The sequence below is a fragment of the Ostrea edulis genome, chromosome 9 (genome assembly GCF_947568905.1).
Source record: "Ostrea edulis chromosome 9, xbOstEdul1.1, whole genome shotgun sequence".
NCBI lineage: Eukaryota > Metazoa > Mollusca > Bivalvia > Ostreida > Ostreidae > Ostrea > Ostrea edulis.
The window spans coordinates 3,943,777-3,966,953 of NC_079172.1; the positions used below are offsets into that span (position 1 = coordinate 3,943,777).

Genomic DNA, 23,177 nt, shown 5'->3' on the forward strand with positions numbered 1-23,177 from the left:
TCTGCTCCATGATTCAGTGAAGGCGTTGGTCCAAATATTCTGCTGAGCCGAATCTCAACCGAGATCAGAGCATTAGAGAAAATGATAACTTCAGGATAAAAGATCAGAATGGGAAAAGTTTATAGACAAATGGAAGGGAGAGGAAATCGGGAAGTAGAGGAAAGATGAGAGTGTTAATGTTATAATTTCAAGAATATTTTCATCATAGAAACGTCACAAACCAGCAGTATGCGGTGGTAATGTTGTAAGATATGACCAGGTAAGTACCTGGTATATACTTGTAATATATTGTTTGTTTCATAATGCAGTTTAAATGGGCAGTTTGTGTGATTGCAGAAAAATTGCTAGCAATATTGATAGTAGATCTGATTCTCTAAGGAAAGGTAGGGCAAAGAGAAGGAATTTAGAAAAACGGGAAGGGGGGGGGGGGGCAGTCTAAGGAGAAAAAAATAGGGTTGGAATGAGGGAAGAGGACCTGATATTACTAGTGTAGGATGCAGGTGCAGATAGAGAGTGGGGATTGTTAAGAAACTTATTATATTTTTATGCAGTTTCAGTCGTAAAATACATTTGAATCCCTAAAATAGGTTGGACCTTCTCCAGGGAAAAAATATGAGGTGAACTCCCCATCACCGGTAAATATTTACAGGTCCATGCACAGGCTGTGCCTGTTGCCTATTTTTATTACTTTGAGATAAAATTAAATTCAATCAATATGTAGTTAATCTATTCACACTATAAATCTTGTGAATCGGCATGTAGATTCCTGGAATATTGAACATAAAAAAATGTCTCCCAGCAGGCTTGAACATTATGATTAGAATAAACTTGTAAATTCCACTCCTCTACAATACACCCCGTACATGGCAGCAATATTGAAGCATGGAGCAGAATTTACAAAAAACTTATCTCAGTCCAGTCTAAATCAAATCATACCCGGTTTTAGAATATGCCTTGTCAACGTGCTCTCTAAGCTAACAAATAATCACAAGTTTCTGTTCTAATTACCGCAAACGAAATCTGTTATGCTTCATACATGGTATATGTATATTTATAAAACAATTTTTCGGGATTTTGAAAATAATACGGATATATATCCAAGATTGGTTCAAATGTTATTCAACACAGTCTTTCTCAATGAAACGCTTCAACAGTTTAATAACGTATGTTATTCAACAAAGTTCTATGAAAAGGTCCTTAGACAAAGTTTAATGAAAAAAGATGAGTACGGTTGCAGTCCTTGGAGGCGGGATTGCCGGGCTGACCTCAGCGTTCTTTCTGTCACGGTTGTCATTGCCAAGCGTATCTAAGGTAAGATATTTCGTCGTCGGCGAGCCGTATGCAAGACCTCATACTTGTGGGTGTTACTTAAAACGTGGAGCTACAAATGGAGCGGATTGAAAAAAAGTGAATGCGTTAGTTGGCTGTTAGAATATGCCCCATGAATAACCATAATAGGCCTATAGCAAGTTAGATATTGTATCTGCCATTCTGCTTCTAATCGATGAATTGCATTGTTTAAAAGACATGTTAGATAATGGTGATTAGTGTTAAATCTAGGATTTAGAGAGGTCATGTGCACACATATCATATGTTCAAAAGCGCACTTTTTGTTGTGGCAAGACAATTTCGGGGCACTTTCATTGTATCATACTATTATTGTAATAGAATAATCATTTAGCCTCTTTAAAAGTTAATACCTGGTGCTTTGATTTTAAACTTTTCAATCAACCTTGTGAAATAAAGAACAATTGTTTACATTAACAAATATTTTATTGAGAAAAAAGGGCATAGTGCAATTAAAAAGGGCATGGTGACAGCCAAAAAGGGCATGGCGCAGCACCATGCTAGTTTGCTTTAGATTTAACACTAGTGATATACTGATAACGTCAGTGTATCGCATATCATAGGAGGGGAAGATCAAGGATTTTAGATTTACATTTAGGTAGGGGTTATGAACAATTGATGAGCTTGAGAAACCATGACCCCCCCCCTTTCTAAATGAATGAATGTATGTTACCCCTTAGTACTATAGCTAGGTCATGGATATTTGCTTTGTTTGAAATACTTAATACTTTGCATCAGTGTAATACCCAATTTCTGAGATACCAGCAGCTCTTCTTTGATGGATGTATGCTTAGTATTCTGTTGAACACTTTGATAGGCACAAGATGTATACATTATAGACTGGTTATGTAGATAATGATAAAAGTTATGAAAGCATATCGACCATTGGTATACATTAAACAAACCACATGATAAAGAATAATTTGTTTGATGTAGGCCATCAATTTGAAAATGAAATTATTATTTATTTACTCTTCTACATGAGTGATACTTTAATCAAACTTAAGAAATATTGTGATTATCGATTTTTGTTTGAGCCAATCTAATTAAAATTAGATGTTAGATGCACTCGCATACTCACATATGTATGCGAGTATGTGAGCGGATCTAACAACTAATTTTAATCAGATTTTGCTTGAGCTATTTTATTATCAGATACTCATAAACTTACCAAATTTGTATTTCCCTGTAGTTCGGCTGGTTGCATGACATCTGGTGATCATCCTTTCGGCAATATATGAACACAGTATTTAAGCATTTGTACCCACCACAAGAATATGTAAACAAATTATTTGTCTCAATGTGCGTAAGAGTTCATCAAAGGGAAATGATTATTGAGCAACTTGGAAATTGCGTATTGGTAGCAACCATGAATGGGGAAAGGAGGGGGTGTTGTCCATTCATGAGTTTGGTGCATGTGTATTTGACTAATTCTTTAATACCAACAATGATAGTCAATGAACTTCTTTAAAACCCTGATGGGCCGTGTATACAAAACATATCTTTGTAGGATGATCACAAAGAATTGAAAATTATATTCATTTAGTTCTATATGTTTTAGTTTAAATGTGGTGAATCCCTGGAAAAAGTGTAATGAATGGTTTAAGTGGACATGGGAGGTTAATATTTACGTTAAAACAAGGGTCCAACTAAATTCCAATGCTGTAAATTTACAGGTTTAGTCTTGTCTGCCTGTAATTCTATATAAGCATTTAAACCCATGGGTTGTTTTAGATAGCAAATTTTTTGTGTGCACCAAATCACATTTTTTCATACGTCCATCTTTAAACGGGATGTATCATGGAATAGCAATGTCTGTGTATCTGTCTGTCTGTTTATTTGGGGTTTCCTGTTTTTATTTTCGTTTCTCTGTCACATATCAAGCTTAATCTTGCTATGTACATGTAGCTTCTTTATGGGTCACTCTAGATCATGTTGCAATATTAATCCTTTTCGAACTCTCACGCAGGAGTTTTGCCCCTTTATTTGAAAATTAACGTTATATGGAGGGTACATAATTTGTTCGGCTAACTCCTCCCACAGTTTTCAAGCGAGGACCTTCTTAGTTTACAGAGTGTTTGTATGGGTATTGAAGATATTCATGTGGCAATTAGGAATATGATATTCTTCAATTTTTGAGAAAATGACACATCATTGAACTGAGTCAGTTTCTAGCATACTGTGGATTCATTAGAATTCGTGCTGGCTCAATTTTTGTGGGTACCCCTCACCCACGAATTTACATCCTCAACCAATAAAGACAAAGCATACTTTCCAGAGATATCTTTCTTACAAATATATAAATCCACGAAATTATGTCCCCACAAACCCGTGCAAATTCAGCAATCCACAAAAGTTGGCCCCCACGAATTTAAGGTTGATCGATCCTCATGTGATGTTATAGGTTTTTGCAAAATCTTTATTTACCTAAATTTTGCGCATGATTGTATTATATCTTTCAAAGGAATTTTATTCACTGAATAAAATAAAAAAATTGGTAAACTTTTGATACTGAAAAAGTTTTTATTTTCCATAAATAATCAATTATTTATAATTTTAAAAATGTTGTCAAGGGCAATAACTCCTATGCTGGAATTTTCCTCTACTGTATGTCTATGACAATGATGTCCCTAATATCCACATTTAATTTTTATATATCTATCAATTATCATATTTCTTAAACAGTTGACATTTAAAATTTGTCATTTCAACAAGTTTTTATTAATTTTCATCATTCTGTTTAACAAAAATGTTATTTTTTTATGTTGATATATACTTCTGTTTTTGTATGTCTGACATCTTTAAAAGGGTGGCAATATATACATTTTCTTTGGTTATTGATTAGATTAAACTATATTGAGTGGAAATTAACATAGTTTTTCCACTTTTAACCATTAATATTGATAAGTCACATGACGATCAACCCACCTTAAATGATTCTACAGTACTTGTATATTAGAAAGTAAGTGCATAGTTTGTCCTTTTAACTCCTGTCACAGTTTAAAAGCTAGGGACTTTGTAAACAAGTTGAAGATGTGTGTATTGCAAGGATTTTGATTCTCAACGTATGGATGTCTTGTTGAGGGAGGTTAAGGAGGTATGAGAACCCTAGAAATTCATAATAAGAGGAAAGTTAATTACATTCATATAGAATTGAGCTGACGTAATAAATTTTATGTATACTCTTGCAAAAGAACATTTTATTGTTACATTATAAAATTTAAATTTTGCAAGATTCAAACCTATGATCCACAGATTTATAGGTTAACCCATGTATCAAATAAGCTACCCTGAATAGATATGAAAATTTAAAAGACCACGTAATATAGTGCTGATTTTTTTGTATTTGTGTGCAAAGTTCAGACATTTTTGCCATGTTTGCTTATCAATGTCACAAAACAAACATTTTACAAGAAACACACCCTATATAACCTTCTCATGGATTTATTATTTGATATGGGTTTAAAGTTTTTTTTATAGAAAATACAGAATTTTTATAAGCAATCTACTTCATAAGAACTGCAAGACTATTTGTCAAAATAGTAAGTAGACATCTTCATGTAGTGTAGATTAATTTTGCTTATACCACTGGACCACGGAAGGGGTTGAATTGTTATATCTGTGTGAGGAAGATGACTCAGGTGAGTGTTGTGGCCCATGGGACTCTTGTTATTTCAGTATCATGGAAAGGTATTGTTGTTGGTCTTAATTTCTCATCAATCTCTTAGAAAATATAGTTAATTTAAAAGTAAAACTGCAGTGAAAATAAGGTTTTATACAGTTTCTGTACTAGTATTAGGTAGCTTTGAAATTATAAATGTCAATTTCGAGACTTCACCTGGACATTCTTTTCATGAAGATATGGTAAAAAAAAAAAAAATACATGGAGGCTTAATTATAATTACAATATTTCTTTTAGATAGTTGTTATTGAGGGCAGCAATAGACTAGGGGGCTGGATACAAACCGAGCATCTTAAAGATGGTACCATTTTGGAGGGAGGACCAAGGAGCTTTCGCTATGGAGGAAAAGCAGAGGCCAAAGTCTTGGAACTTGTAATGCTTTTTCATCTTCTTTTTAGAATTTTGCTTCATTAAAGACAATTTTCTTAAAATAATATTTTAAAAATGATGCAGTTGTGATGACCAACACTATACTTCATTAAAGACAATTTTCTTAAAATAATATTTTAAAAATGATGCAGTTGTGATGACCAACACTATACTAGGATGCTAATTCACCATGTGGTATTTATTATTCTTTAGAATACGGCACTTAATTGTTTGGTTGAAAATTGTTCATTTGCAGGGAAATTAACTATGATGTCACCCATTGTCAGCAGGAGAAATTTTTTTTGTGAAATTATATTGAGGGAGATAACTTGGGAACAATATATTATTTACAAAGTCTTTAAAATATTTAGATTTACCAAAGTGGTATTTTTCTTGCACACGAGACTGGACAGTCATATAGATTTCTTTGTTTTCTTTAACATTTGATGTAATAATCAACATAATAAAAGTGGTGGATTTGAAGAGTCACTTTACACCCAGTTCACATTTTGCTGTGCTCATCCAAACAGTTACTAGCACCAACAAATTAAATCAGTTATTGCCCTTGTAGTTGAAAGATGTACATCACAAGTCATCAGGCCTGAGTAGAGTTATTTCCCTTGGGCACAACCACCCTCGGTATATATAACCCTACTCAGACCTGACAACTTGTGTTGTTTCCATCTTAATAGGCATATATTGTTTATTAATAAAGTCTCTACTCATTCTGATCAAGTAACTTGTTGCAATAGACATCATTTAAGATGATTAAAGGTCTTTGGTGAAACACAATGGGGCTAATGTTTTCTTTTCTGTAGGCTGCCACTCAGTCTGTTTCACTGTGTTTTTCTCACTTTTTCAGATTTTATTTTTTGTATGTGTAGAGGTATTGAGAAACTTGCTGCTCAGCTTTCTAGTTAACATCTATAAGAGATCAAATTTAACTTTTGTGACAAATGACCCGTATTATGTTCTTTTTACACATTTGGGGAGCAGTAGGGGAGATATGTATTGCAGCCATAACTATTTTCTCATAATGCTTGATTTTACTTATTTTTAAATTATGGCTCTAATAAAGTTTAAAATAGGTTCTTTGGGGACAGGGTTTTCTATGAAATTGAAATGGTGTAAGTTTCTGAAAACAATTTAGTAAAATGATTCTGTGAACAATTTTCAATATCTCAGTTATTTACCCCATTAACAGAGAATATATGTACAAATAATTAATTTTGATTAACAGATGGCATACTTAACGTCCAGTTACCAGTGATCCTATTGAGGGTCTGGCTGAATGGTTAGCAGCTGTTTAAACTAAGACATGATTCCAAAACTTAGCAATTGGAGTTACCAGTTTATTTTAATCTATAATTAGCTAAAGTGAAATGGTATTTTCTGGGATATCATATCTGCCTGCAATCATTCCATTACCTGTTGTCAACTTGAAGTAGATTTTACAGTTGTATATGTAGCATTATAGGAAGAAGAAATTGTCTCTGTTCCTTTGTTTTCGAATATTAAAGTATCCTGTTGCCCTAGTATGCATCCACTTGGTATCTTTTCTGTAGGTGGAAATGCTTGATCTTAAAGATGAAATTGTCACTGTGTCTAATGAGAAAATGAGGAGGAGGTTCTTTATTGATGGAGCAGTGAAAGAATTTCCTAAAGGTAAATACAGTGATACTATAGAGGTCAGAGCAGTGAAAGAATTTCCTAAAGGTAAATACAGTGATACTATAGAGGTCAGAGCAGTGAAAGAATTTCCTAAAGGTAAACACAGTGGTACTGTAGAGGTCTGAGCAGTGAAAGAATTTCTTAAAGGTAAGCACAGTGGTACTGTAGAGGTCTGAGCAGTGAAAGAATTTCCTAAAGGTAAACACAGGACTCCTGCACCCCTGGGGCCTTAGAGGCAGGGAAAAACTGTACATTTGTTACATTAACTTTGTGACTTTCGAGATTGAATAACTTTTGTGACATTAGGGATTGGATAACTTTGTGACATTGGGGATTGCATAACTTTGTGGCATTAGGGATTGGATAACTTTGTGAGATTAGGGATTGGATAACTTTGTGAGATTAGGGATTGGATAACTTTGTGACATTAGGGATTGGATAACTTTGTGAGTTTAGGGATTGGATAACTTTGTGAGATTAGGGATTGGATAACTTTGTGAGATTAGAGATTGGATAACTTTGTGGCATTAGGGATTGGATAACTTTGTGAGATTAGGGATTGGATAACTTTGTGACATTAGGGATTGGATAACTTTGTGGCATTAGGGATTGGATAACTTTGTGACATTAGGGATTGGATAACTTTGTGAGATTAGGGATTGGATAACTTTGTGGCATTAGGGATTGGATAACTTTGTGACATTAGGGATTGGATAACTTTGTGAGATTAGGGATTGGATAACTTTGTGGCATTAGGGATTGGATAACTTTGTGAGATTAGGGATTGGATAACTTTGTGACATTAGGGATTGGATTACTTTGTGGCATTAGGGATTGGATAACTTTGTGACATTAGGGATTGGATAACTTTGTGAGATTAGGGATTGGATAACTTTGTGGCATTAGGGATTGGATAACTTTGTGAGATTAGGGATTGGAGTAGGGATTGGATACTTTTTTGTTACATTGAATCAGATGCCTTTACAGTATTAAGGATTGGATTACATGTATATATATGAAATTAGATATTTTTATAGTATTTGGATTTGGAAAACTTTGTGGTATTAGGGATTTGATTTTAGGGATTGCTTTTGTGATATTAGAAATTGGATTCATTTGTAACACCAGGTATCGAATAAGGATTAGACATCTTAATTTCATGTGGCATGTTTTCACTTCTTTATTAGCTTGAATCATTTTGGTATTTTCAGATTTTGATAAATGGAAAATCTTAAAAACAACCATGAAAGGTTTGCTGAAGGACAGATGGGTTGTAAAACCAATGGAGGACGAGTCTGTTGAATCTTTTCTCTACAAGAGGTTTGGCGGCAGTCGCGAGGTGAATAATACACGATCTTAATGAGGACTTCATGAGCTTTGCTTTTTTAAAATGCAGCTGAATGTTGGTTCCAAATATAAGATAAGCGAGTGAATCAATAATGTAACGTCTGACTGAACCAGCTACATAAATTACGTAAAATTAAAAACAAAATTTCATTTGGAAAAAATTCAAGAGGTAGCATTTCAACTCAGTCGAATTTTAGCAATGATGTGATAAATATTTTTAATTCTGACAGATAATGGGGATTTCTGATGCAATGTTTAGAGGAATATTTGCTAGCAGCATCTCTGATATCAGCTATAAGTTCTCCCTTTTTGGAAAATCAGGATGTAATTCTATGATAGAGCTCCAACAACAAATGAAGCTCATCAAAGAAGGTTAGTTCATATGATATTGGTCATTTGTGCATTCTAGAGTCTTCATCTATGTTTACCACCAGCTGAGTCTCGGGATCAGCTCTAGCTGTTATAAGACAGTCAAGGAAAAGCAACGAAAGAGACCAAATGGCAATTTTTATACCCCCCGCAAACGAAGTTTGGGGGGTATACTGGAATCACTTTGTCCGTCTGTCTGTCCGTTTGTCCGTAGACGCAATTTGTCCGAAGTTTATTTCTAATACCGCTGGACATATTTCATTCAAACTTTATGCACATCTTCTATATATTATGTAGTTGTGCATCTCCTATTTTCATTGAAATATTTTAACAGTTATAGAAGTTACGCACATTTTCTTTTCATTTTGGGGGTTGCGCACTTTGTCCAGAGTTTAATTCTAATACTGTTGAACAGATTTGATTCAAACTTTATTCTCATCTTATTAGCTCACCTGAGCTGAAAGCTCAAGTGAGCTTTTCTGATCACCCGTATTCCGGCGTCCGTCCGTCCGTCTGTAAACTTTTCACATTTTCAACTTCTTCTCAACAACCACTGGGCCAATTTCAACCAAAGTTGACACAAAACATCTTTAGGTAAAAGGAATTCTAAATTGTTAAAATAAAGGGCCAGGCCACCTTCCAAGGGGAGATAATCAAGAAAAGGTAAAAATAGGGTAGGGTCATTAAAAAATCTTCTTCTCAAGAACCACTGGGCCAGAAAGGATGAAATTTATAGATAAGCTTTATTAGGTAGTGCAGATTCTAAATTGTTAAAATCATGGCCCCCGGGGGTCGGATGGGGCCACAATAGGGGATCAAAGTTTTACATACAAATATATAGGGAAAATCTTTAAAAATCTTCTTCTCAAGAACCACTGAGCCAGAAAAGCTGAGATTTATATGAAAGCTTCCTTATATAATGCAGATTCTAAATTGCTAAAATCATGGCCCCTGGGGGTTGGATGGGGCCACAATAGGGAATCAAAGTTTTACATACAAATATATAGGAAAAATCTTCTTCTCAAGAACCACTGAGCCAGAAAAGCTGAGATTTATATGAAAGCTTCCTTATATAATGCAGATTCTAAATTGTTAAAGTCATGGCCCCCGGGGGTCGGATGGGGCCACAATAGGGGGTCAAAGTTTTACATACAAATATATAGGAAAAATCTTCTTCCCAAGAACCACTGAGCCAGAAAAGCTGAGATTTATATGAAAGCTTCCTGATATAGTACAGATTCTAAATTGTTAAAATCATGGCCCCCGGGGATCAGATGGGGCCACAATAGGGGATCAAAGTTTTACATACAAATATATAGGGAAAATCTTTAAAAATCTTCTTCTCAAGAACCACTGAGCCAGAAAAGCTGAGATTTATATGAAAGCTTCCTTATATAATGCAGATTCTAAATTGTTAAAATCATGGCCCCCAGGGGTCGGATGGGGCCACAATAGGGGGTCAAAGTTTTACATACAAATATATAGGAAAAATCTTCTTCCCAAGAACCACTGAGCCAGAAAAGCTGAGATTTATATGAAAGCTTCCTGATATAGTACAGATTCTAAATTGTTAAAATCATGGCCCCCGGGGATCGGATGGGGCCACAATAGGGGGTCAAAGTTTGTTTTTTTTTTTCTTTTTTTTTTTTCGTTTTTTGTTTGTTGTTGATATAGTGTAGATTCAAGTTTGTTAAAATCATGGACCCCGGGGATTGGATGGGGCCTCAAGGGGGGCATCAAAGTTTTACATTCAAATTTATAGGAAAAATCTTTTAAAATCTTCTTCTCAAGAACCACTGAGCCAGAAAAGCTGAGATTTATATGAAAGCTTCCTGATATAGTGCAGATTATAAATTGTTAAGATCATGGCCCCCGGGAGTCGGATGGGGCCACAATAGGGGGTCAAAGTTTTACATACAAATATATAGGAAAAATCTTTAAAAATCTTCTTCCCAGAACCACTGAGCCAGAAAAGCTGAGATTTATATGAAAGCTTTCTGATATAGTGCAGATTCAGGTTTGTTAAAATCATGCCCCCCTGGGGTAGGATGGGGCCACAATAGGGGATCAAAGTTTTACATACAAATATATAGGGAAAATCTTTAAAAATCTTCTTCTCAAGAACCATTGGGCCAAAGAAGTTCACATTTACATGAAAGCTTTCTGACATAGTGTAGATTCAAGTTTGCAAAAACCATGGCCTCCAGGGGTAGGTTTGGGGCCATAATAGGGACTACGGTTTTACATGCAAATAGATATGGAAAATCTTCTGATATGGACCAAGGTGACTCAGGTGAGCGATGTGGCCCATGGGCCTCTTGTATATATAATGTAGTTGTGCATCTTTTATTTTCATTGAAATATTTTAACAGTTATGGAAGTTACGGACATTTTCTGGTTTGGTTGTAATTGTAGTAATAGACACAATTTGTCCAGAGTTTCGCAATTTGTCCAAAGTTTATTTCTAATACCGCTGGACATATATAATGTGAAAATATCCAATGTGCTTGCATTAAATATTTCCCATCATCTTATATGCCCCGTGGGGGGTATTAGTCCCATTAGGACAGTTCTAGTTGTTACTCAAGTATGTAACCGAATATAGAAGGATTTTCTGTTTACATACTAGGCTAACAGTAAACAACATTGTATCTAGAGCAGTTTTCTATGTTATGTACATACGCAATGAAAGGTTTTAAGAATTTATGTAATAAAACTAACATCAATAAAGAAGTTTTAAGTGGACCCCGGTTTTTGTCACAGACAGTTTTTCTACTGTGAGATTATGAATGAAACTTGGTGTTCTCCATGCTTTCACTTTCAGTTACATGTAGCTCAGTGTGAACCATGCAACTCTCAATTTAGTAGAGTTTACAAAAAAAACCATATTTGACTGGCCAGTTTGTTTCTATACTTTGCACAATTTTAAAACTCAGTAGAGCTGATCCAGTGATACAGAGGAGGGTAAATGCAGACTAAGACTCTGGTAATTAGGTTTTACATAATTAGCTTCTGAAGATTGGAAATAAAAGTGCTAAAGCTTTGCTAATTAAATGTCTTCATGATTATTTTTTTTTACCTATACTTTTACTAATCATTGTGAAAATTTTAAGGTGATTTATACTTTTACCAATCATCGTGAAAAATGATTAGCATATACAGTGGAGCCTCGGTAATCCAGACGCCATTAATCCGGACGCTTCATCTTCCAGACGATTTTTCTAGGGAACGGAATGTTTATACATTATTTTGCATCATTAATCCGGAAATTCGCATTCCGGATCCGGACGGTCACTTTTTACTACAAAATGTTTTAATGCATTGAAAATTGTACCGTTAATCCAGACGGTAATTTTGTTTAGGGAAGGTCTGTGTCGGACAATTTTAGCAAGGCATAAATTATAAAGAAAACAGGCCAAACTGTCTAATTGAAGCGATTACCTGTACCCTGTCAACACCTCCCTTTAATTAGGTGGTGTGTGATGATATGTCAGTTAGATAGCACGTGTCGATCGAGACATGGTATTGCCAATTTTTGCACATAAGATCTTTATTGCATGTAGTGTTGAATTTTTTAAATAAATCTGTAGCATATTATTTTATAGTCTTGATCAAAGCCTATTAGTATTAATGAATTAAACATCATGCGGTAATGATAATTTTTTAAACTGCTACACATATCAGTTGTACTAATTCGTAAATTAATTATCGGCTTATGCAAATGTAAAGAGTGTATATTATACTTCTAGATTCTGGATTTTATACTGTAGATTGGCATGCAATATACATGTTTGTTCATGCACATGTATATTTAGTAAGATTTTAACATTTAGAATGTCACGCATGTAGAATGTACCTATGTACGATTGATTCTTGTTACGATGTTGTAGAGCTTTATTGCTTTCGAATTTTTAAACTCTGGATAGAAGTGAGAAAATTACCATTTGAAGGAAAATGACAATTAAATTTTGTATGTACCCGTAATGGTAGTTTCACCCGAGTTTTGTTCCATTATTATCACATCATGGAAATAATAGGTGCGCGTGACTACATCAAAGCAGTAGTAGGTCTTGATATTACGAGCTTAAATGATTTTGTTCTCCCGATATTGTCTTGGATAATTATAGAATAAGAAATATAAACTCTGGCAGATTGAATTTTGGTTAAAGAATGTTGTCAACTGACATGATAATCACGAAATTCTTATATCGACATTGGGTGATGAAGATTGTTTTAACAGACCGCCGAACCCGTGAATCGTGACAGATGGAAATGGCTGGCCTCTTTAAGAAGTAAAAGTGTGATGAAATGTTTGAAGTGTAAATGATTATGTCAGTTACTAATGATTTATTTACTTAAGTGTCCGGATTAATGAGGCTCCACTGTATATAACAGAGAGAGAGAGAGAGAGAGAGAGAGAGAGAGAGAGAGAGAGAGAGCACTAAAAAGGCCATGATACTGTTGGTTATTTAAACCTCAAATTTTCTTGATAAAGATGTGGGTTGTGTAGAAAATTTCAGGTTTAGATAACCAACAGGATCATGGGCTTTTCAGTGCTTCTTTAAATTTCTTATTGGCCTTGGTATCTTTTTATATCAGACACTTTAAGTAGCTGTTTTTTTTTATTATTTATGTATATACATGTATATGTCACACACTTGTAGATGCAAATAAATTGATCGGTCATAGGTCAATTTTAAATCGAATGTAGTGTGTTGAAGACAGCAAGTAGAGAGCATGATTTCATTTTTATGCCCCTGGAATCAAAGATTCGAGGGCATAAAGTTGTTGGCCTGTCTGTCTGTATGTGGCAAAGAAGTTTAACCTTGGTCATATCTTTTACACCATAAGAGGTAGACCTTTTATATTTGACATGTTTATCTCTTGTGACAATACCTTTTCATTGATACCAAGATCTTTGACTTGGTGACCTTTACATTGACTTACTTTTAGAAATTTGAATATAAGCCATATCTTTCAAATCATAAGAGGTACTGTTTTTTCTTATTAAACGTACATTTTTTGTGAGAAGACCTTTCCAATGATACCAGATTTGTTGATCTTTTGACTTTTACCATTCCAGGCGCATCAGTGTTTCACAAAAACAGTTTGTTTTCAGCCTCATTTAAATATTATAGAGGTTGGTAGGTAGGGAGAGGAGAGTTTTAATGAGGAGATGGATAAAAAATGTCACATGTAAAGAGCATGTCAAGAAAAATTAAATTTTCTGAAAAATGGAAACAATTCGGATGATTTCAATATTTCTATGGGGGTGCAAGATTAAATTTTTCCTTCTGTATGGTATACCATTTCCTAAAAATGTCATTATACCCCCCGCAACAAGTTGTGGGGGGGGGGGGGGGGGGGGGGGGGGTATACTGGAATTGGGTTGTCCGTCTGTAGACGCAATGGTTTCCGGGCTCTAAAGCATTATCCTTTCCACCTACCGTCACCATATCATATATATGGACTACCCATGGGATGAAGATGTTCCCTATTGATTTTGGGGTCAAAAGGTCAAAGGTCAAGCGCACTGGACATCGAAGTAGCAATATGGTTTCCGGGCTCTAAAGCGTTAACCTTTCCAACTACAGTCACCATATCATACATATGGACTACCCATGGGATGAAGATGTTCCCTATCGATTTTGGGGTCAAAAGGTCAAAGGTCATGCGCACTGGACATCGAAGTAGCAATATGGTTTCCGGGCTCTAAAGCGTTATCCTTTCCACCTACAGTCACCATATCATACATATGGACTACCCATGAGATGAAGATGTTCCCTATCGATTTTGGGGTCAAAAGGTCAAAGGTCACGCGCACTGGACATTGAAGTAGCAATATGGTTTGGTTTGTCATGCCATTTGTTTTTTACATTCAGAAAAGAGTTACATGTAGTTTATACCTATTACCAACATCCTTTGGGAGATTGGGGTAAGCGGGGGGTATTCTTAGTGAGCATTGCTCACAGTACCTCTTGTTTATTTATGTTAAAATGTGTAAGAGTAGCATAGATGCCATTCCATTATATCTGTTAAGAAGACTGAAGAAGATTTGATTCCATATTGGTCAAATTAACAGGTCTGAAATGCCTTTATTTAGCCATAGATCAAATTGTAGTAAACAAGTCAGCATTACTGTCCCTTTGAAATGAATTTGCTGCATTCAAGTGCAAAGAACAAATATTAGTTTTAGATAATCAAAGAGCACACATACCTGTAATTTTTAGCAAGCTTCATTAATTGTACATGTACCTCGTGGTAGAGATTGTACATTTTTATTGAAGCACTGGTCTATTATAAAGATACCATGGTTATAGTAGGATTAAATTGTATTTTACAATACAGAGCTCAAGAAACATGATTCAGAGTTAGTTCGGCGTGCAACTGAAGAGAAGTGGCAGATCTGGAACCTGAGGAGGGGGACAGGACAGTTAGTGGAGGGCCTGGCTGAGGCATTGCTGAAAGACCCCAGGGTGGAGATTAAGATGGACACACCTTGTCAATCCATGGAGCTGGATTCCACCTCTGCCACTGTATGACTTTTAAATCATTAATCACTTCAGGTATAACATAAATTTTATTTCACATTAAGATCTTTTTATAGTGTACATTTGATGTACACTATTGTTTCGCTCGAGTTATGTATCCCTCCTTTCTTTTTAATAGTTACGGAGTAGTGATAGTGATATACTGAAAGCTGAACATGTGATCAGTACAGTCCTTTCTAAAAGTAAGTGTCACCACTTTTAAATGTATATTTTAATTGTTTGAAGTGATACATTTTTATTTTTGTGATGTATTTTGATGTGTAGTATTCTAAGTACCTATTGTGTATTTACCTGATCCAGATACATGCACATGTATGCATAGCTTTGTACAATTGATATCTGTTTATAGATCTGGGTTCCATGCTTCCTGCTGAACACGAGGAATTGTCGGATTTTTTGTGTAGAATTCCCGCAGTGTCTGTGATTGTTGTAAATGTTGTGTATGACCAAGACTTGGAGGAAGTACCACAGGTGTGTAACTTTTTTTAGCAACAGAGGTGTAAAAATAGTGCACTACAGCTACACCATTACCATGGCTGGATTTCTTAAAAGAGCTGTAAAGTTTCTCTAACCTTACATCATGTAACTCTGTTTCAGGGATTCGGGCACCTGCTACCCTCCTTTGAGGACCCTCCTGTCCTGGGGGTGGTGTATGACTCGAGGGTCTTTCCAGACCATGGGCCCATAAACACTACTCGTCTGACTGTAAGTAGCAGATGTGAAGGAGCCCTCTCATTAGCATTGTGAACAGAAAAACTATGCTCTTATAAATTTCCACTTTTCATCATTCTTGATCAAATGCATTCAGTTTGAAGTAGTCTTCATCTCACCAATGTGTTGACGAGAAGGTCTCCAACTTTTTTACCTAAGACTTGAATTATTAAGGTACATGTCTAAAATATATGCTGTTTACCATGTTCTAGGGGGCTGTTACAGATGTGTACAATAGATATGTATTTCCTATTTTATCACATAATGGCTGTTCAAATATTGTGTTTTCCATTCTATTCTGTCTTTTAGTGAAAGTCTTCAGAAAATCATTTGAAAACTGGAAAGTTTAAGCTGAATGTCTCAGAATACTCATTCTATTTCAATCATATCTTATGATAGGGGTTCTGAATATACAATTACATTGTGCGTGTGGTAGGCAGAATGGTACATGTAATTAGATTTGATGAAGAGCTGTGAGAAAAGATGCTAGTCAAATACCAAAAGGGATTTCAACTAAAGATAAGAAAGTCATCTGAAATTGAATAGAAATGATATAATAACTGTGAAGGCATTTCAAATTAATGAAAGGAAAAAGGTAACTGCATTTATAGAATGGTTGAAATTGCAGTCCAGACTATGTTTTGGGAATGTAATTATATGTTGCTTCATTGATTCCATAATTTTCATTCCTAGTCTGTCAAAGTTAAAACAGATACATGTTATTGTGATATGTGTATAACTTTTTCAGGTGATGATGGGCGGGGCCTGGATGAAGGAGCTGAAAGACAGAGTGGGAAGCTTAAATGACGAATCTTTGATAAAGTTAACGAAAGAAGTGTTACACAAGCACTTAAACATCACAGCTTCACCAGCCCACATCAAAGTTAGATATCAGATGGTAAGTCACACATCAAAGTTAGATATAAGATGGTAAGTCACACATCAAAGTTAGATATCAGATGGTAAGTCACACATCAAAGTTAGATATCAGATGGTAAGTCACACATCAAAATTAGATATCAGATGGTCAACAGTCCACATCAAAGTTAGATATCAGATGGTAAGTCACACATCAAAATTAGATATCAGATGGTAAGTCACACATCAAAATTAGATATCAGATGGTAAGTCACACATCAAAGTTAGATATCAGATGGTAAGTCACACATCAAAGTTAGATATCAGATGGTAAGTCACACATCAAAGTTAGATATCAGATAGTAAGTCATACATAAAAGTTAGATATCAGATAAGTCGTACATCACAGCTTCTCCAATCCACATCAAAGTTAGATATCAGATGATAACTGATGTATCAGTTACGACATCGGATGGTAAGTCATTCATTAACGTTGGATATCAAATGGTAAGACATACATCACAGCTTCTCCAGTCCACACCAAAGTAAGGTATTAGATGTTAAGTCACACATCAAAGTTATATATCAGATGGTCAATAGTCCACATCAAAGTTAAATATCAGATATTAAGTCACACATCAAAGTTAGATATCAGATGGTCAACAGTCCACATCAAAGTTATATATCAGATGTTAAGTCACACATTAAAGTTAGATATCAGATGTTAAGTCACACATCAAAGTTATATATTAGATATTAAGTCACACATCAAAGTTAGATATGAGATGGTAAGTCACACATCAAAGTTAGATATCAGATGGTCAACAGTCCACATCAAAGTTTGATATCAGATGGTAAGTCATACATCAAAGTTAGATATCACATGGTAAGTCACACATCAAAGTTAGATATCAGATGTTAAGTCAGTAAAGAGATGGTAATATATCTGTCATGTAAGTGAATATTGACTGATTCTCATGCATAGATCTGTTCACCTGAATGTGAGCTTCTCTGATGATAATTTGTTCACTTTCTCTCACATTTTTCTAATTCTTCCTCAGCTCTACTTTGTTATCTGCAGCCAGACTGAGCTTATTATGGCTAACTTGGTCAAGTAGACTTGATTTTGGTTAATAAAGGGCAATGCTTTTAGCTGCTGAGTGAATTGGTAGATGGATGTTTATTTAGAATGTACAAATGTCTCAAAGTTGTTTTTTAGTCATGATGTAAGTCATACATGGGAGGGGCATAACAATGGCAAAAGTCAAATATCTTTAGAAATTTAAAATAGATTCAAAGTACAGTGTGCCATAATAGGCGTATTGATATGTAAAAATACTCATAGAATGTAGTACTTGTATACATTTAAGTTCGTTAAATCTTTAGCATTAATGGGGGTGGAAAGTGGAGTAGAATGCATTGTTCTCAGTTCTATGAAAAATTAATCATGAATGCTAGTTCGTAAACTGGTGATGTATTTTAAGTAAATGGGTATCTTAAGGCAATTTTTTTTTATGCCCCTGCCATAAAGTGGTCGGGGTATATAGTTTTGCCCATATCTGTCCTTCAGTCCTTCCACAACACCCAGTTTTTCAGACTTGTTTTCTAAACGCCATGCAATATTGAATTGATTTTTTGTATGCAGGTGTATATTGATGAGTTACAGATCAAGTTTGAGTTTTGTTACGGTTCTTTCATTTTTGTCGAAGTTGTGCCCCTTTAACGTAGAAAAATTATTGTATTTATTTTAGGTCTGTTAAAACATTAAAAGGATTGTTGTTGAGTTCTTCATTGTACTAAATGCATGTAACATACAATCTAAATACCACATTCAATGTTATACTTCGATGGATTTCTACATTTGACATTGGTGTCGTGCTGACACATCTAGTTTTTTTTTTTAGAGAAGAGAGTTCAATCAAAGCAAGTGTTAGAAGTGAATGTCTGTGATATGAAACACATATGTATCCTATAAAATATGGAAATCTTTTGAATTCTGTTAATGTTTTGGCATAAATATGACTATAATCCTATTGTGACGATTATTTTCAGGACTGCATACCCCTGCATGCAGTGGGCCACAACAAATTACTGAAGTGTATCTACTCCTATATAAATGAACACCAGCTACCCCTGACACTCTCCGGCTGTTCCTACAGAGAGATCGGTGTCACCGGAATTATTAATGACTCCTTCCAACAAGTGCTTACTTTACAACAGCATCTTGCAGAAAAAAGCTGATGATTCTGTAGACATTCAAAGATTTTTTTTTAATTTTACAATTTTAAGAAAACCTGTCTGCTCTGGGTGTTATTGTTACTTCATGTGTGCCAACTCTGACCTTAGAGAGAACATTCTTTAAAATGTTCAGTAAAACATGGTTATGGTGAAGTGCCGAGGACTATTTGATTGTCCATGCTACTTTGTTATGAGCAATAATTCGTAGTAAGTGTGTTTGCTGTAACTGTGTTTTACTGTACGTGATGGGGTTTAGTATCATGCTTTTGTAATACCCAACAAATGGTGCTTTTTTTAAATTAAAAGTTTGAATTAGTGTACCTGTATCCATCTCTAATGTGTGGTGTATATCACGCATTGGATAAACTATAGCTTTATTCAAAACACATTGGATAAATATACCCCAGGCTTTAAACATGGTCTAACCTTGTGTGAATCTAAATAGGTGACATACAACTGTAGACAGAAATGTTTTAATGTCCTTTGGTTAGCAATTATGAATTCAAAATTGTTGCATCTGGTAAATTGACATCATATATATATGAATAAATTCCTATTTGTGCATATTTATGTGAATGCAGCTACAACCTTTTAGATGCCCGTTGTCAGCTGGGACGTATTGTTATGTCAGCTGGGACGTATTGTTATGTCAGCTGGGACGTATTGTTATGGTGCTGTCCGGGCGTCTGTACTAGGTCATGTTTTCCAGACTTTTTTCCATAGCGGATGCATGTACAGCATTGAAATTTAGTCACAATTTCTCCATCAAGAAGTGTAAGAATAAGTTTGCATTTCAGCTGGATTGGTGCACTGTGACCTACTTTAGAGCTAAAAGTTGGTTAAACAGTTTTCTGGACTTTTTCTCATTATGGATACAGATATTGCACAGAAATTTCATCATCACTGTATGAAGGGCGTATGATGTACAGTTTGTGCTAGTCATGTTAAATAATTTTGCCAAAAGGATTGATTTTTAACTCCCATGAACGAAGTTCAGGGGAGGATATAGGAATCACTCTGTCTGTCTGTCTGTGCAGATTCGTGTCCAGGCCATAACTTCTTTGTTCTTTGACATAGGCATACCATATTTGGCACACAGGTGGATCACCATGAGACGATGTGATGAGTACCTTCATGACCTTTATATGACCTTGACCTCAAGGTCAAAATTAAAGGTTTTTTTACAATGGATTCCTGTCCGAGCCATAACTTCTTTGTTCTTTGACATAGGCATACCATATTTGACACATGAGTGTATCACCATGAGAAGATGTGTCGGGTACCTTCATGACCTCCATATGACCTTGACCTCAAGGTTAAAATTAAAGGTTTTTACAATGGATTCGTTTCAGTGCCATGACTTCTTTGTTCTTTGACATAGGCATACCATATTTGACACATGGGTGTATCACCATGAGACGATGTGTCGGGTACCTTCATGACCTCTATATGACCTTGAACTTTGACCTCAAGGTCAAAATTGATTATAGGGTTTTGAAATAGTCATACCATATGACATGGGTGTATCACCATGATACTATGTGTCATGTACATTCATGACCTCTTTATGACCTTGATCTTTGATCTCAAGGTCAAAATTTTAAGTTTATACCATGGATTTGTGATCAGACTATATCTTCCATTTTCTTCTACAAAGGGATACCATATTTGTACATTGGTGTGTTGCCATGAGAAGATTTGTTGTGTATATTCAAGACATCTTTTATGACCTTGACATGATCACCATGAGACAATCTGTCAAGTAAATTTATGACCTTGACCTTTGACCTCAAAATTGCCTTCTTTTTTCAAATGGATTTGTTTGGTTTTCTTCATAAAAAATGTTTATTATACTCAGAAAAGAGATAATTTATACCGATTAACAACATCCTTTGGGAGATTGGGGTAAGTGGGGGGTATTCTTAGTGAGCATTGCTCACAGTACCTCTTGTATTATCACAAATAACAATTATACCACTGACTAGTTTGTTACTAGCACATGTAAACAAATGCACTTTTAGAAAATATTGGGAATACTAATCTAATCCAACCCTCTCAAAGTTGTGTGAAAATAAAATCGTGAATAAGACCAGATGTAATGTATATGAAAGGTTTCCTGTTTTTTTTTTTTTTATAGATCACCTAAGTCGTTTAGGTGGCCTATTGCTATTGGTCTTCATCCATTGTTCATCATGCAGTAACAAACATTTTAAACTTTTTCTTCATAACTACCCTTCCAATTCTTTTCAAATTTGGTATGAAGCATCTTTGGGTCAAGGGGGACATAAATTGTAAATTTCAGGACTCTTGCACTCCCAGGGCCTTGCAGGAAGACTAAAATGACCAATTTTCAAAAATCTTATTCTCTACAAGAAAAACTAAATGTATAGTAATGTAGAACAAGATGGTTTCTACCAACATTGTGAATTTCATGATTCCTGAGGTAAAGGTTCTGACTCCAGTATGAGACCAACTTTGTTTAAAACATTTACTAAATTGAAACTAAATGGTTGTTTAAAAGATACAGGTAATAACAAAATTTTCAATTTCAGGGTGAGACCAAAATGTGGTGATAACCTTTTAAAGTTCCATTGTGTTAATTTTTCCACAACTTACAACTCTATAACCGGGAGGTCGTGAGTTTGAGCCTCACTCGTGCCATGGGCACGTCAATAGTGATTGCTCCTTCGCCAAACTCTCATAATGTAGAAGTGAGAATCACTGGTCTTTCGGATATAACCTTCATAATGGAGATACTGTGTCGTGGCATCGTTGGTACGATAAAGAACCCTCACTGCTACAACCCTGAGCGTTAAGCATATATCTTTTGTGGTACTTCACCTCCAGCTGATGATGAGATCTAAAGATGAGTGAAAAAAATTCAACAGGATGTAAAACACAACCAACCAATCAAAAACTTCCACCTGGATGTAACTTGGTTCCGTCGTTATGCTAATTATCACTTTTTTTATTGTAGTTAATCACCTTGTATACCCGGCAAACTTTCCTTTAAAAGAATTCATGTAAATGCATATTTTCCCCATTCTCTTAAAAAACTACGAGCATAACAGTTTACATGTGGTGTTCATAATTTGGAATAAACTCTTGTTATGAATTTGAGTGTAGGATTATATTAGGGGAACGGTTTCTGGGACATGCATTATTTCAGATAAGATTAAGCTGTAAGGGGACCCACACTGTAGTGCAAGTCCTTTACAACACATTCATACGCGCGCTGTGTGATGACGTAGGGAAGTTAAATCAAAGTACAGGAATGCATGGGAGTTTTCTCAAACATTCAAAGGAAATAAATATTACTGTATAAATTAATTTCACTGTTTTTAAAAAATTAATTTCACTAGATTTGCGACGTTAACATTGGTTCACATTCATCTTTTGTAACTTTGATATCGGCATGCATTATTTGCATTCAATGAACGTGTTTTGTGCTTCTGATTTCCTCGCGCACCGTTTTTAATTCAATTTATTATTTTACCACAGTACGAGTACATTTTAAAGATCATAGGCCCTTATTCGTTATTAATGAGCTAGAGAATCGCCAACTGAAGAGGGCAATAATTCAGTTATTGTTAAATCTGGAGACATTAATTGGATTGATGCACAAAATAAGTGAACAATTGCTCTCTTCAACTGAATTGGAGCGCACATCAATTCAATTCTTGATATTCTTAATTTATCTAAAGAGAGCAACAATTTAATTATTGCGCACATCAATTCCGCAGAAAAATTCATGTTATCAATGATTCAATTAATCCAAGCAATATTTTAGAATTGAAGGATATATCTTCAATTATTGGAATTATTGAATTTTTGCGCGCATCAAATGAATTGATGATATCTTAAAATAATTTAAAAGATATTTTAATTGATTTTATGTAAATTTTGCGCTCCATACAAGACTGCACAACAAAGTCAAGGTAGCAGGGAACAGTTTCGCACTATAGGCTCGTCAACTTTTTTCAAAAATGGAAATGTCCCATATTTGAAGTGATATTACATGTGCAAAAAGGTAT

General features: G+C 35.0%; 1 protein-coding gene across 1 annotated transcript; it reads left to right on the forward strand.

Annotated features, from left to right (window-relative positions):
* The first annotated feature begins 963 nt into the window (after positions 1–963).
* Positions 964–19,461, forward strand: LOC125659196 (protoporphyrinogen oxidase-like). Its single transcript, XM_048890786.2, has 11 exons — positions 964–1,311; positions 5,267–5,401; positions 6,964–7,063; positions 8,281–8,408; positions 8,647–8,788; positions 15,134–15,321; positions 15,455–15,518; positions 15,686–15,807; positions 15,934–16,041; positions 16,796–16,945; positions 18,958–19,461. Exons 1-11 carry the CDS (start codon positions 1,222–1,224, stop codon positions 19,144–19,146), a joined length of 1,416 nt encoding a protein of 471 aa, XP_048746743.2. The 5' UTR covers positions 964–1,221; the 3' UTR covers positions 19,147–19,461.
* Positions 19,462–23,177: the final 3,716 nt, after the last annotated feature.